The 12,942-nt window shown below is 44.3% G+C and overlaps 1 protein-coding gene across 1 annotated transcript in view; it reads left to right on the forward strand.

The window, feature by feature from the left end:
• Positions 1–12,942, forward strand: part of LOC139376635 (calcium channel, voltage-dependent, T type, alpha 1G subunit) — a 319,317-nt gene that overhangs the window by 173,449 nt on the left and 132,926 nt on the right. The window contains exon 10 of the mRNA XM_071119441.1: positions 11,682–11,833. Coding sequence (XP_070975542.1) covers positions 11,682–11,833 — 152 coding nt within the window. The remainder of the gene's footprint in view (positions 1–11,681; positions 11,834–12,942) is intronic.

Here is a 12,942-nt window from a genome sequence, read left to right on the forward strand (position 1 = left end):
CTGAGGACTGGGGTAAAGTCATTTTCTCTGATGAATCCCCTTTCCAATTGTTTGGGGCATCCGGAAAAAAGCTTGTCCGGAGAAGAAAAGGTGAGCGCTACCATCAGTCCTGTGTCATGCCAACAGTAAAGCATCCTGAGACCATTCATGTGTGGGGTTGCTTCTCAGCCAAGGGAGTGGGCTCACTCACAATTTTGCCTAAGAACACAGCCATGAATAAAGAATGGTACCAACACATACTCTGAGAGAAACTTCTCCCAACCATTCAGGAACAGTCTGGTGACGAACAATGCCTTTTCCAGCATGATGAGCACCTTGCCATAAGGCAAAGTGATAACTAAGTGGCTTGGGGAACAAAACATCAATATTTTGGGTCCATGGCCAGGAAACTCCCCAGACCTTAATCCCATTGAGAACTTGTAGTCAATCCTCAAGAGGCGGGTGCACAAACAAAAACCAACAAATTCTGACAAACTTCAAGAATTGATTATGCAAGAATGGGCTGCCATCAGTCAGGATATGGCCCAGAAGTTAATTGACAGCATGCCTGGGCGGATTGTAGAGGTCTTGAAAAAGAAGGGTCAACACTGCAAATATTGACTCTTTGCATCAACTTTTTGTAATTGTCAATAAAAGCCTTTGACACTTATGAGATGCTTGTAATTATACTTCAACATTCCATAGGAACATCTGTCAAAAATATCTAAAGACACTGAAGCAGCAAACTTTGTGGAAATTAATATTTGTGTCACTCTCAAAACGTTTGGCCACGACTGTACAGTCTGATAACAGAGGGTAGAGTGGCGTTTCTCAGGCGGTTCGTACGGACAGTTATACAGGACAGTTCGTGGCTTTTTCTCAGGAGCCTGGTGGTGCAGTTGCCTCTTTTTGGACGGAGCAGGTTATTCAGTGGATGGTCAAGAGTGGGCATGTCCTTCACCAGGTGCACTGCAGCCTGCTCTCACTTGCTCTGCAGTGACGGGAGCTGTGGTTGGACTTTTCCACCTCTGGAGATGATCCTCAAGGCTCGCCACTGCACCCTGTCTAGTTGGGCCTGCTGATTTTTACTGCATCCAACTAACAGCACTCCACCGTACTCCAGACAAGGTCTGAACAGTGTAGTATAGACTGTGACCAGATCTTCAGTGGGTAGGCCATTTCTAGCAAGAACAGTCAGGCGTTTTGAGGCCTTCCTCACTGTGTGGCACCACTGAGGTTAGAGTCTAGATGAAAACCAAGATACTTAGTTGTTGTTACCACTTGGTACTTTCTGTCCTCCTAGGATTAGTGGTGCAGGTTGTGGATGGTCTCTAGAAAAACACATCTCAATTTGCAGACTTTTTCCCATTCAGGAGCATGTTGTTGAATGTAGCCCACTCTTCCAGCTGCTTTGCCTCCAAGCCCATGGAAATGGCCTCTTTGATGCTGGTTAATGGTATGGCTCAGGACAGTCCTACATCGTCTGCATACCTAGTGTCCAAAGTGTTACTGAAGACAACTTTTCGGGTGGACAGATATGAAACAGATATGGTGAGACGTCGCCCCCTTGTGGCACACCAGAGGTGACCTCTGCCCAAGGGCTAAAGTGCCATTTGCCATCACCCTCTGACTTATTCCTGTGGTGTAGCTGTAGAACCAGGCTAGTAACCATCACCCTCTGTCTTCTACCTGTGGTGTAGCTGTGGAGCCAGGCTAGTAACCATCACCCTCTGTCTTCTTCCTGTGGTGTAGCTGTGGAGCCAGGCTAGTAACCATCACCCTCTGTCTTCTACCTGTGGTGTAGCTGTAGAGCCAGGCTAGTAACCATCACCCTCTTTCTTCTTCCTGTGGTGTAGCTGTGGAGCCAGGCTAGTAACCATCAATATCTGTCTTCTTCCTGTGGTGTAGCTGTGGAGCCAGGCTAGTAACCATCACCCTCTGTCTTCTTCCTGTGGTGTAGCTGTGGAGCCAGGCTAGTAACCATCACCCTCTGTCTTCTTCCTGTCATGTAGCTGTGGAGCCAGGCTAGTAACCATCACCCTCTGTCTTCTTCCTGTCATGTAGCTGTGGAGCCAGGCTAGTCACCATCACCCTCTGTCTTCTTCCGGTGGTGTAGCTGTGGAGCCAGGCTAGTAACCATCACCCTCTGTCTTCTTCCTGTCATGTAGCTAGGCTAGTAACCTTGGACAAAGTTCAATGTCAGACAGATGTTGCAGGAGCTTCGCGTGGTCTACCCAATCAAAGGCTTTGGACATATCAGCAATTAACACCCTCACCATTGTTAGTTTTTTGGAGAGCAGGGAAAAGTATGCTGTGTGACACAAAAAAAACACCAACACCAACAAACATTTCAAACATTGTTACTCTCGAGCAGCTGCCTGGAAGCGCCAAGGATGTTGCTTACAAGAAGACAGTGAAAGTTGTGTTGGGGGGAGTGTACTTTTGTAGCTGTATCGCGCCCACTTCCTCAAAGTGTTGAAGAGCATTGGGGTAAGAGCCCTCTGTCTTGGGGGAATAGAGAGACTAGCCACCCAACCCACTTGGAAAAGAGAGAGAGATGGAGAAATGAAGGAGTGGGATATCTGGTAGTTTCTTAGAATACTTAACAGGGTTGCTAGGGGAAGTGGTAAGTGGTGGAAAACATGGAGGCGGGTGGTTGGAGGGAGACATGTTGGCTGGGTAAGGTTGATTAAATGGGATGAGAGGTTGGGGGCGGAGGCCCACTTCTTTTTAGTTTTGTTGTTTAAACACTGTACCAATATTTTTTGAATATTGTTCCTGTAAACCCCCCAATGATTTTTTTTGTAAAATATTCAACAAAATGCTGTCACCATAAAATAGAATACCTACAGAGAGAACTTTGAGGTGTGGTTCTGAGCAAGACTTCACCGACTGTCTGGTTCTCTCTTTCTCTATCCCCCCTCATAGAGTGTCTAACTACAGAAGACCACCACACAGTCTCAGCTCCTTTATGGCTGAGAACGACCTTCATGGGATGACATTGGATGTAATAGTCAAGGGTGGTTGTAGGATTGGATGAGTGTAGATCAATGTTTTGCCACACCAAACTTTTCGCACAGGCACACAGAAGGACAAACTCACACGCTCTTGCACACACTCAAATCAATGTTTTGTCTCTCCAAACTTTCGCAGCCTCGTCTAGAGATTAGGAATCCATGTCAGAGGAACCCAGACAAAGAATGGGAACGAGGGAGAGAAAGAAAAAAAATTGAATAACGAGGGAGCAGAGAAGAGGGAGAGGGATGGGTGGATGGGGAGAGGAGAGGAGGGAGCCGAAAACTATAAAACTCTCTCCTAAAACTTCCAGCAGTGAGTGTGTGTGTGTGTGTGTGTGTGTGTGTGTGTGTGTGTGTGTGTGTGTGTGTGTGTGTGTGTGTAATTGGCGTTTGATAGTGTTTGCTGAGCGACCGGGTCAGAGAACGATAGTGACCCTGTGAATCTGGATGCCTGCTCCACGCGCACACAAACACATGAACACACACACGCACACCATGTGGGTCGGCTGGGGGATAAAAGGACTGAGGGAGTGTGTCCCTGCCAGAATTCCCCAGGAGTCCGAGGAGAACTTCACAGGGAAGCTGGAACATTGGAACACTCAATCAGAATGGGAGGGGGGACTCTCTTCTACCCTACCCCCTCCCCTACACACACACACACACACACACACACACTTCATCATGCTCTATCTATTTGCAAAGGCCAATCAATATTTCTGCTGCCAGTAATTCGATTTAATGGTCTTATTAATGTTTGATTATTATGATGACTAACAGGATGGGTGCGTCTGATTCAGATGGCCTAGCTATCAATTCACCATTATGCACGGTCCCCCGCTGCTGCTGCAGCTGTGTGTGTCTGTCTTTGTGTGTGTGGTGTGGTGTGCAATAAACACAATATATAGTTCATAATGATGGTCAACACTGGGTGTCTGCATATGTGGTTTTTAACAAACACACAAAAACGGGTCAGGCAAAGAGTGATGCAATCCACTCTTGGACAACTTATTACACACTGACATACCCCCCCCCCCCCACACACACACACACACACACACAGATATGTACTTATCACTCCCTGTGGTAGATACTACAGTACTTACTATAGAATTCTGTGGTAACCTGTAGTATAAGGCAAATGGGGATACCTAGTCAGTTAAACAACTGAATGCATTCAACTGAACTGTGTCTTCCACATTTAACCCAACCCCTCTGAATCAGACTGGTGCGGGGGGCTGCCATAAATGACATCCATGTCTTTGGCACCCGGGGAACAGTGGGTTGGTTAACTGCCTTGCTCAGGAGCAGAACGACTGGTTTTTACCTTGTCAGCTCAGGGATTCAACCCAGCAACCTTTCGGTTACTGACAAAAAACCTATTCCCCCTCAGGAGACTGAAAAGATTTGGCATGGGTCCTCAGATCCTCAAAAGATTTTACACCTGCACCATCGAGAGCATGCTGACTGGTTGCACCACTGCCTGGTATGGCAACTGCTTCGCCTCCGACTGCAAGGCACTACAGAGGGTAGGGTGTATGACCCAGTACATCACCAGGGCCAAGCTTCCTGCCATCCAGAACCTCTATATCAGGCAGTGTCAGAGGAAGGCCCTAAAAATTGTCAAAGCTTCCAGCCACCCTAGTTATAGACTGTTCTCTCTGCTATCGCATGGCAAGTTGTACCGGAGCACCAAGTCTAGGTCCAAGAGGCTTCTAAACTGCTTCTACCCCCAAGTCATAAGACTCCTGAACATCTAATCAAATGGCTACCCAGACTATTTGCATTGCCCCCACACACTCTTCTACACTGCTGCTGCTACTCTCTATTATTATCTGTGCATAGTCACTTTAATAACTCTACCTACATGCCCTCCACATTGACTCTGTACCGGTACCCCCTGTATATAGCCCCGCTATTGTTATTTACTGCTGCTCTTGAATTATTCTTACTTTTTTTTAGGTATTTTCTTAAAACTGCATTGTTGGTTAAGGACTTGAAAGTAAGAATTTTACTCGCAATCGGCGCATGTGACAAATACAATTTGATTTGATTGGATATATCCAGCCAAATCCACTCCCCCAATAATGCAATTTGTGCCACCCGTAAGTGAGAAACCTACATGCCAAGTATAGACCATATATTGTGTTCCCTGAACTTTCTCTGAACTTTCTGGTCAGAACACAGTTCTACTTAGCTACAGGTTATGGAAAATGTGTTTAGTATTTCTCCAGTGGGTTTCCTGAAAGAGAAGGCCTTCTTCTTTTTGAAAGATAATTTAAAAAATAAATTATAGTTAACGCTACAATAAATACTACAGTATGCTACAGTCTGTGAAAACACTACAGTAAATACTGCAGTATACTATAGTACATTCCACAAAAACACTACAGTAAATACTACAGTATAGTACAGTCTGCAAAAACACTACTGGAAGTACTACAGTATACTACAGTACATTCCACAAAAACACTACAGTAAATACTACAGTATAGTACAGTCTGCAAAAACACTACTGGAAGTACTACAGTATACTACAGTACATTCTGCAAAAACACTACAGTGAATACTATAGTATTTACACTAGTATCACACACACACACACGCACACACACACACACACACACACGCGCGCACGCACGCACGCACGCACACACACACACACATAACCTGTAACACCCAGCTTGACCTTCCAGACACTCCTTCTACTCCAAGGTCAGGACAGGAAGAGGGGGAGAGAGGGGAGAAGGGGTGGAGGGAGTGGATAGATAGAGGATGTATCTGCTCCCTCTCCCCAGTTACTGTAAGAGTGTGACCTTTTATGGTGTGTGTGAGTGTGTGTGTGTGTGTGTGTCTGTGTGTAAATAGTTGCCCTGCTTCCAACTATGTGACACAGGCTGCTCCATTTAAACAGAGGGCAGTTTTCTACTTTACATGAAGGATACTCACCTTTGTTCTTTGCAGTAAACAAATGAGTGAGGGGACTTTCAACCTCTCCTGCCCGTCCCTCGTCATCCATCCATCTCTCTTCGTTCCTTTGCTTATGGTGGGATTGTTTTCCCCCTGAACTTCCTCTCTCTAACTTACTCTCGTTCTCTCTCTCGCTCTCTCTTTACACCTCTACATTTCGTACATTGTTAATAAGAAAACAGGGGTTTCAGGTCTGGCTCTGGGAGAGGAGGGGGGGGGGTGGTGTGGCAGCCATCCTGACTGCCAGGTCTGCATTCCTGTAGTCAAGCAGGATAAATATTATCTCAGCTCACAAAATGTAGAGTTACAGTCGACCTATTGTCTAAGAGTATCTGGCATTATACAGGTGTAGGATCTCAATTTGACAAGTTTCTCACAGCAGGACAATAATGCTGCAGCAACAGCACATGTGAGTTATTGTGTGGATTATAATGAATGGACATTTTTGGAGCAAATGAAGTCAGACATTTTAAAGTGGAAATTACAAACTTCACTCCGCTCACCCTTTCCTCCACTGACACTGACCAAAAAGGGACACCGTCTGCCAGCTGATGTCGAAACTCGAGTCGCACCGGATTATTTAGAGTCATGTACAAATTCATGTTGTTACTCCTATGAACAGAGAAAGTGAACTATTCCTCGATATTAAAAAAGACCAAAGTCGCTAATAATAACAACAATAACAATACACTTTCCTACTCATTCATTCCTGCTACAGTGCTTGTTATGGCACTGAGTGGAAATAGGAAGAACGCACCTTTTATGGCTTATAAAAGTGTTGAATACAAAGTGTTGACAGTGGTGAGTAAGAACTTAATAAACCTGAACTCACTCATAAAAACAGCATCTCTTTTCTGTGTTCATTGACAGCCTCTCTCTAATCATGTTTTTAAACGTTATGAAATCTCACAGTATCAACTTTACTATAGCTTTCTTTTATGTCTGCTACCTTACTGCAGACACGGTCATCGGAGTCATCCGATTGCCCAACGGTTCGGCCTATAGTGCACTTGACGAATCGAGCGCACAGCCATGCAATCTCCATAGACAAACATTGACAGTAGAAGGGCCTTACTGAAGATCTCAGTGACTTTCAACATGGCACCGTCATAGGATGCCACCTTTCTAACAAGTTAGTTCGTCAAATTTCTGCCTTGCTAGAGCTGCCCGGTCAACTGTAAGTGCTGTTATTGTGATGTGGAAACATCTAGGAGCAACAACGGCTCAGCCACACAAGCTCACAGAACGGGACTGCCGAGTGCTGATTCACGTAGCGCGTAAAAATCGTTTGTCCTCTGATGCAACATTCACTACCGAGTTCCAAACTGCCTCTGGAAGCAATGTCAGCACAATAACTGTTCGTCTGGAGCTTCTTGAAATGGGTTTCCATGGCCGCGCAACCACACACAAGCCCAAGATCACCCTTCGCAATGCCAAGCGTCGGCTGGAGTGGTGTAAAGCTCATCGCCATTGGACTCTGAAGCAGTGGAAACACGTTCTCTGGAGTGATGAACCATGCTTCACCATTTGGCAGTCCAATGGGTGAATCTGGGTTTGGCGGATGCCAGGAAAAGGCTATCTGCCCCAATACATAGTGCTAACTGTAAAGTTTGGCGGAGGAGGAATAATGGTCTGAGGCTGTTTTTCATGGTTTGGGCTATGTCCCTTAGTTCCAGAGAAGGGAAATCTTAACTCTACAGCATATAATGACATTCTAGACAATTCTCTGCTTCCAACTTTGTGGCAACAGCTTGGGGAAGGCCCTTTCCTGTTTCAGCATGACAGTTTTTCTATGCACAAAGCGAGGTCTATACAGAAATGGTTTGTCGAGATCGTTGTGGAAGAACTTGACTGGCCTGTACAGAGCCCTTGACCTCAAACCCATTGAACACCTTAGGAATGAATTGGAACGCTGAATATGAGCCAGGTCCAATCTCCAAATAAAAGTTCCCAATCTCGCTAATGCTCTTGTGGCTGAATGGAAGCAAGTCCCGCAGTAATGTTCCAACGTCTAGCTCTTATAGCAGAAAAGGGTGCTCCATATTAATGCCAATGATTTTGGAATGAGATGTTTGAAGAGCAGGTGTCCACATATTTTTGGTAATGTAGTGTATGTACAATTGAAGTCGGAACTTTAAATACACTTAGGTTGTAGCCATTAAAACTTGTTTTTCAACGACTCCACAAATTTCTTGTTAACAAACTATAGTTTTGGCAAGTCGGTTAGGACATCTACTTTGTGCAGAACACAAGTCATTTTTCCAACAATTGTTCACAGACAAATTATTTCACTTGTAATTCACTGTATCACAATTCCAGTGGGTCAGAAGTTTACGTACACTAAGTTGACTGTGCCTTTAAACAGCTTGGAAAATTCAGGAAAATTGTGTCATGGCTTTAGAAGCTTCTTTTTGAGTCAATTGGAGGTGTACCTGTGGATGTGTTTCAAGGCCTACCTTCGAACTCAGTGCCTCTTTGCTTGACATCATGGGAAAATCAAAATAAATGAGCTAAGACATCAGAAAAAAAATTGTAGACCTCCACAAGTCTGTTTCATCCTTGGGAGCAATTTCCAAATCACTGAAGGTACCACGTTCATCTGTACAAACAATAGTACGCAAGTATAAACACCATGAGACCACACAGCCGTCATACCGCTCAGGAAGGAGACACGTTCTGTCTCCTAGAGATGAACGTACTTTTGTGTGAAAAGTGCAAATCAATCCCAGAACAACAGCAAATGACCTTGTGGAGATGCTGGAGGAAACAGGTACAAAATGATCTATATCCAAAGTAAAACGAGTCCAATATCGACATAACCTGAAAGGCCGCTCAGCAAGGAAGAAGCCACTGCTCCAAAAACGCCATAAAAAAGCTAGTCTACCATTTGCAACTGCACATGGGAACAAAGATCATACTTTTTGGAGAATTGTCCTCTGGTCTGATGAAATAAAAATAGAACTGTTTGGCCATAATGACCATTGTTATGTTTGGATGATAAAGAGGGAGGCTTGCAAGCCGAAGAACACCATCCCACCATGAAGCACAGGGGTGGCAGCATCATGTTGTGGGGGTGCTTTGCTGCAGGACTGACTGGTGCACTTCACAAAATAGATGGCATCATGAGGCAGGAAAATTATGTGGATATATTGAACATCTCAAGACATCAGTCAGGAAGTTAAAGCTTGGTCACAAATGGGTCTTCCAAATGGACAATGACCTCAAGCATACTTCCAAAGTTGTGGCAAAATGGCTTATGGACAACAAAGTCAAGGTATTGGAGTGGCCATCACAAAGCCCTGACCTCAATCCTATAGAAAATCTGTGGGCAGAACTGAACAAGCGTGTGCAAGCAAGGAGGCCTACAAACCTGACTCAGTTACACCAGCTCTGTCAGGAGGAATGGGTCAAAAATTCACCCAACTTATTGTGGGAAGCTTGTGGAAGGCTACCCGAAATGTTTGACCCAAGTTAAACAATTTAAAGGCAATGCTACCAAATACTAATTGAGTGTCTGTAAACTTCTGACCCACTGGGAATGTAATGAAATAAATAAAAGCTGAAATAAGTCATTCTCTCTACTATTATTCTGACATTTCACATTCTTAAAATAAAGTGGTGATCCTAACTGACCTAAGACAGGGAATTTTTACTAGGATTAAATGTCAGGAATTGTGAAAAACTGAGTTTAAATGTATTTGGCTAAGGTGTATGTAAACTTCCGAATTCAACTGTATATATTGTATTGTAAGTCATTGAACACTCGTCACTATAATAATGTTTACATACAAAACACACCATTATATGTATATACAGTGTTCACTGTTGGAGCTAGAAACACAAGCATTTTGCTGCACCTGCGATAACATATAAAAATCTATGTACACTGCCAATAAACTTAGATTTGATTTGTCTATTCACTGAGCATTCACCCTTCTAGGAGAGCACAGCCATTTAGGAGACCTCTTATGAGATAGCAGCTGTGAAGGTTCAGTTCCTAAATAGAGATTGAGTGTTTGGGACATTAAGTGACCCAGAAATGGCTGACTGGGTAACAGCAACAAGCACAGATCAATATTGATGGCCCCAAGGCCTTGCTAAAAAGCTTCAGCAACTTCCACTAACAATGGATGCTTTTCAATCACCCCCCACCCCTCTCTCTCTCTCTCTCTCTCTCTCTCTCTCTCTCTCTCGCTCTCTCTCTCACGGACACACACACGGACACTCACACGTGCACAATCACACGCACACACACAAGATGCCTATTTCCTCCTTAATGTGACGTGAGGGAGTGAGATGAGGAGTAGAGGTTTGGTCTTGTAATCTGGTTAACTCTAATCTAATCTCATCTAATCTGATATAATGTAATCTAATGGTGCTGCTGTTTGTTCCTGACTGCCCATGATGCAGTACCATACTATTTCTGACACTTACCCTCATCCAACCAATGTGTGTGTGTGTGTGTGTGTTAGTGAGTGTGTGTTGGGTGGGAGGGAGGGAGGGAGGGAGGGAGGGAGAGGTGCTCTGATGGGGGCATCTAAGGTTGCATTCTATAACAGTAACAGCACGTGGGTTGAAGAATGCTTAATATATGGTCTGTAACAAGAGAAGAAAGAAACAAAAAGCACACACAAACACACACACACACACACACACACACACACACACATGCAAATACACACGCATAATACACACTCCAGCTCAATATATTACCTGTCCCAGATGTCTCTCGTCCAATCCCCTCTCACCTCGTAAAAATGTTTCTCCGTATACTGGCTTATCAACCACATCTATTACAACAGTGTGTGTTTGTGTGTGTGTGTGTCTGCACGCACACACGTCTGTATTCATGTGCTCTGAACTTGACCTGAGCAGGATTGTGATTGATGTGGTGTGTGATTGAGTGATGTGGTGGTTGTGTACCACGGTATTAGGGAATAAACAGAATAAGACCAAAGAACAGTTTAGGAGCCACAGACCTTCACTTCACCCTGATATAGCCTTAGAGAGAGCGGGAGAGAGACACAAAGCACACACACACGTGCAGACTTACCTGTACATGTTGGAAAGTGGCACACACACACACACAGGCAGTGCCATCGCCATTGGATTCCAGCTGTATCGATGTCTCTGTATCACACACATACAGCAGAACATAACATGTGACATATGCCGATGCTACCTCTTTGATGCTCCCGATACACAGTACTGTATTCTATGGCCCGTATACCTACACAAAACATACTACCGTACACACACACGCACACACACACACACACAAGCACACACACACGCACACACACGCGCACGCACGCACGCACGCGCTGCTCCCTATGAAGCAGCATGTGTTTCATTTAGCTGTGGGATTAACAGTACACGTCTCTGATGGTTGCTGAAAACAGATGTCGCTGACATATTTCCTTTTCTAATCAGCGGATGTGTTCTGTGTTGTTTGTGTGTTCTGGATGTAACTATGTTTTATGATTCCTCTCTCTCTCTCTGTCTCTCTCCCTTCTCTCTCTCTCTCTCTCTCTCTCTCTCTCTCTCTCTCTCTCTCTCTGTCTCTCTCCCTTCTCTCTCTCTCTCTCTCTCTCTCTCTCTCTCTCTCTCTGTCTCTCTCCCTTCTCTCTCTCTCTCTCTCTCTCTCTCTCTCTCTCTCTGTCTCTCTCCCTTCTCTCTCTCTCTCTCTCTCTATCTCTCCATCTCTCTCTCCCCCAGCCTGATGAGCTGACCAATGCGTTGGAGATCAGTAACATAGTGTTCACCAGTCTGTTTGCCTTGGAGATGTTACTCAAGGTGTTGGTCTATGGGCCATTCGGATACATCAAAAACCCCTACAACATTTTTGACGGGATCATAGTGGTCATCAGGTAAGGTCTAGCACACAACACACTACACCAGATTGTCGTTAAACTCCCATGGACTGAAGCACGTAACATAAATGGTAGTGGGATGCCGCGACTAATGAGGAACTTTCACACTGGGCGCAGACGTCAGTGGAACATTTCATTTTGATGTACATTTATTTGGTTGTCGTCAACTAACGTGCGTTTAATGTGAAATTAACAACAACAACAAAACGTACCGTGTTGTTGGATTTAGGATAAAAGTTGGCTGAAAAAAAGATGAAACGCCCTTGACGTTGATGCCTTTTTCAAACCCAATTCGTTTCCACGTTGATTCAACATCAAATTCATTTTGGGGTGTTGAAGTGACGTGGGAACCACATTGAGTCAACACGTTTTTGCACAGTGGGTTGTTCCGCTATGCAGGTTTTTCGTCACTGATCATTTGGACAAATCAGGATTTCGCAAGGCGCTCGCAGTATATGGGGAGGGCCCATATACTTGCCTGAAACTTTCTGAGAGTTTCTGTTTAGAGAGTTAGAGACGTTTCTATTCTTGTCAGTACTGTTTCAATATAACAAATCTCCCCCAAAACTAAAAGTGAACATCTGATGCAATTACCCGATATTTTTTATTTATTTATTTTATTTAACCTTTATCTAACCAGGAAAAGCCCGTTGAGACCCAGAGTCTCTTTTCAAGAGAGATATGGCCAATAAGGCAGCAACAATCAATACATTACAGAATTAAAACATACAACAATACAATAACATGATCCAGCCTTTTAAATTCATTCAGAGGCACTAACACATCTAGATTAAGCATGGATTGTAGACTATTCCATTCAGAGGCACTAACACATCTAGATGAAGCATGGATTGTAGACTATTCCATTCAGAGGCACTAACACATCTAGATGAAGCATGGATTGTAGACTATTCCATTCAGAGGCACTAACACATCTAGATGAAGCATGGATTGTAGACTATTCCATTCAGAGGCACTAACACATCTAGACGAAGCATGGATTGTAGACTATTCCATTCAGAGGCACTAACACATCTAGACGAAGCGTGGATTGTAGACTATTCCATTCAGAGGCACTAACACATCTAGACGAAGCATGGATTGTA

Source organism: Oncorhynchus clarkii, chromosome 20 (genome assembly GCF_045791955.1).
Source record: "Oncorhynchus clarkii lewisi isolate Uvic-CL-2024 chromosome 20, UVic_Ocla_1.0, whole genome shotgun sequence".
NCBI lineage: Eukaryota > Metazoa > Chordata > Actinopteri > Salmoniformes > Salmonidae > Oncorhynchus > Oncorhynchus clarkii.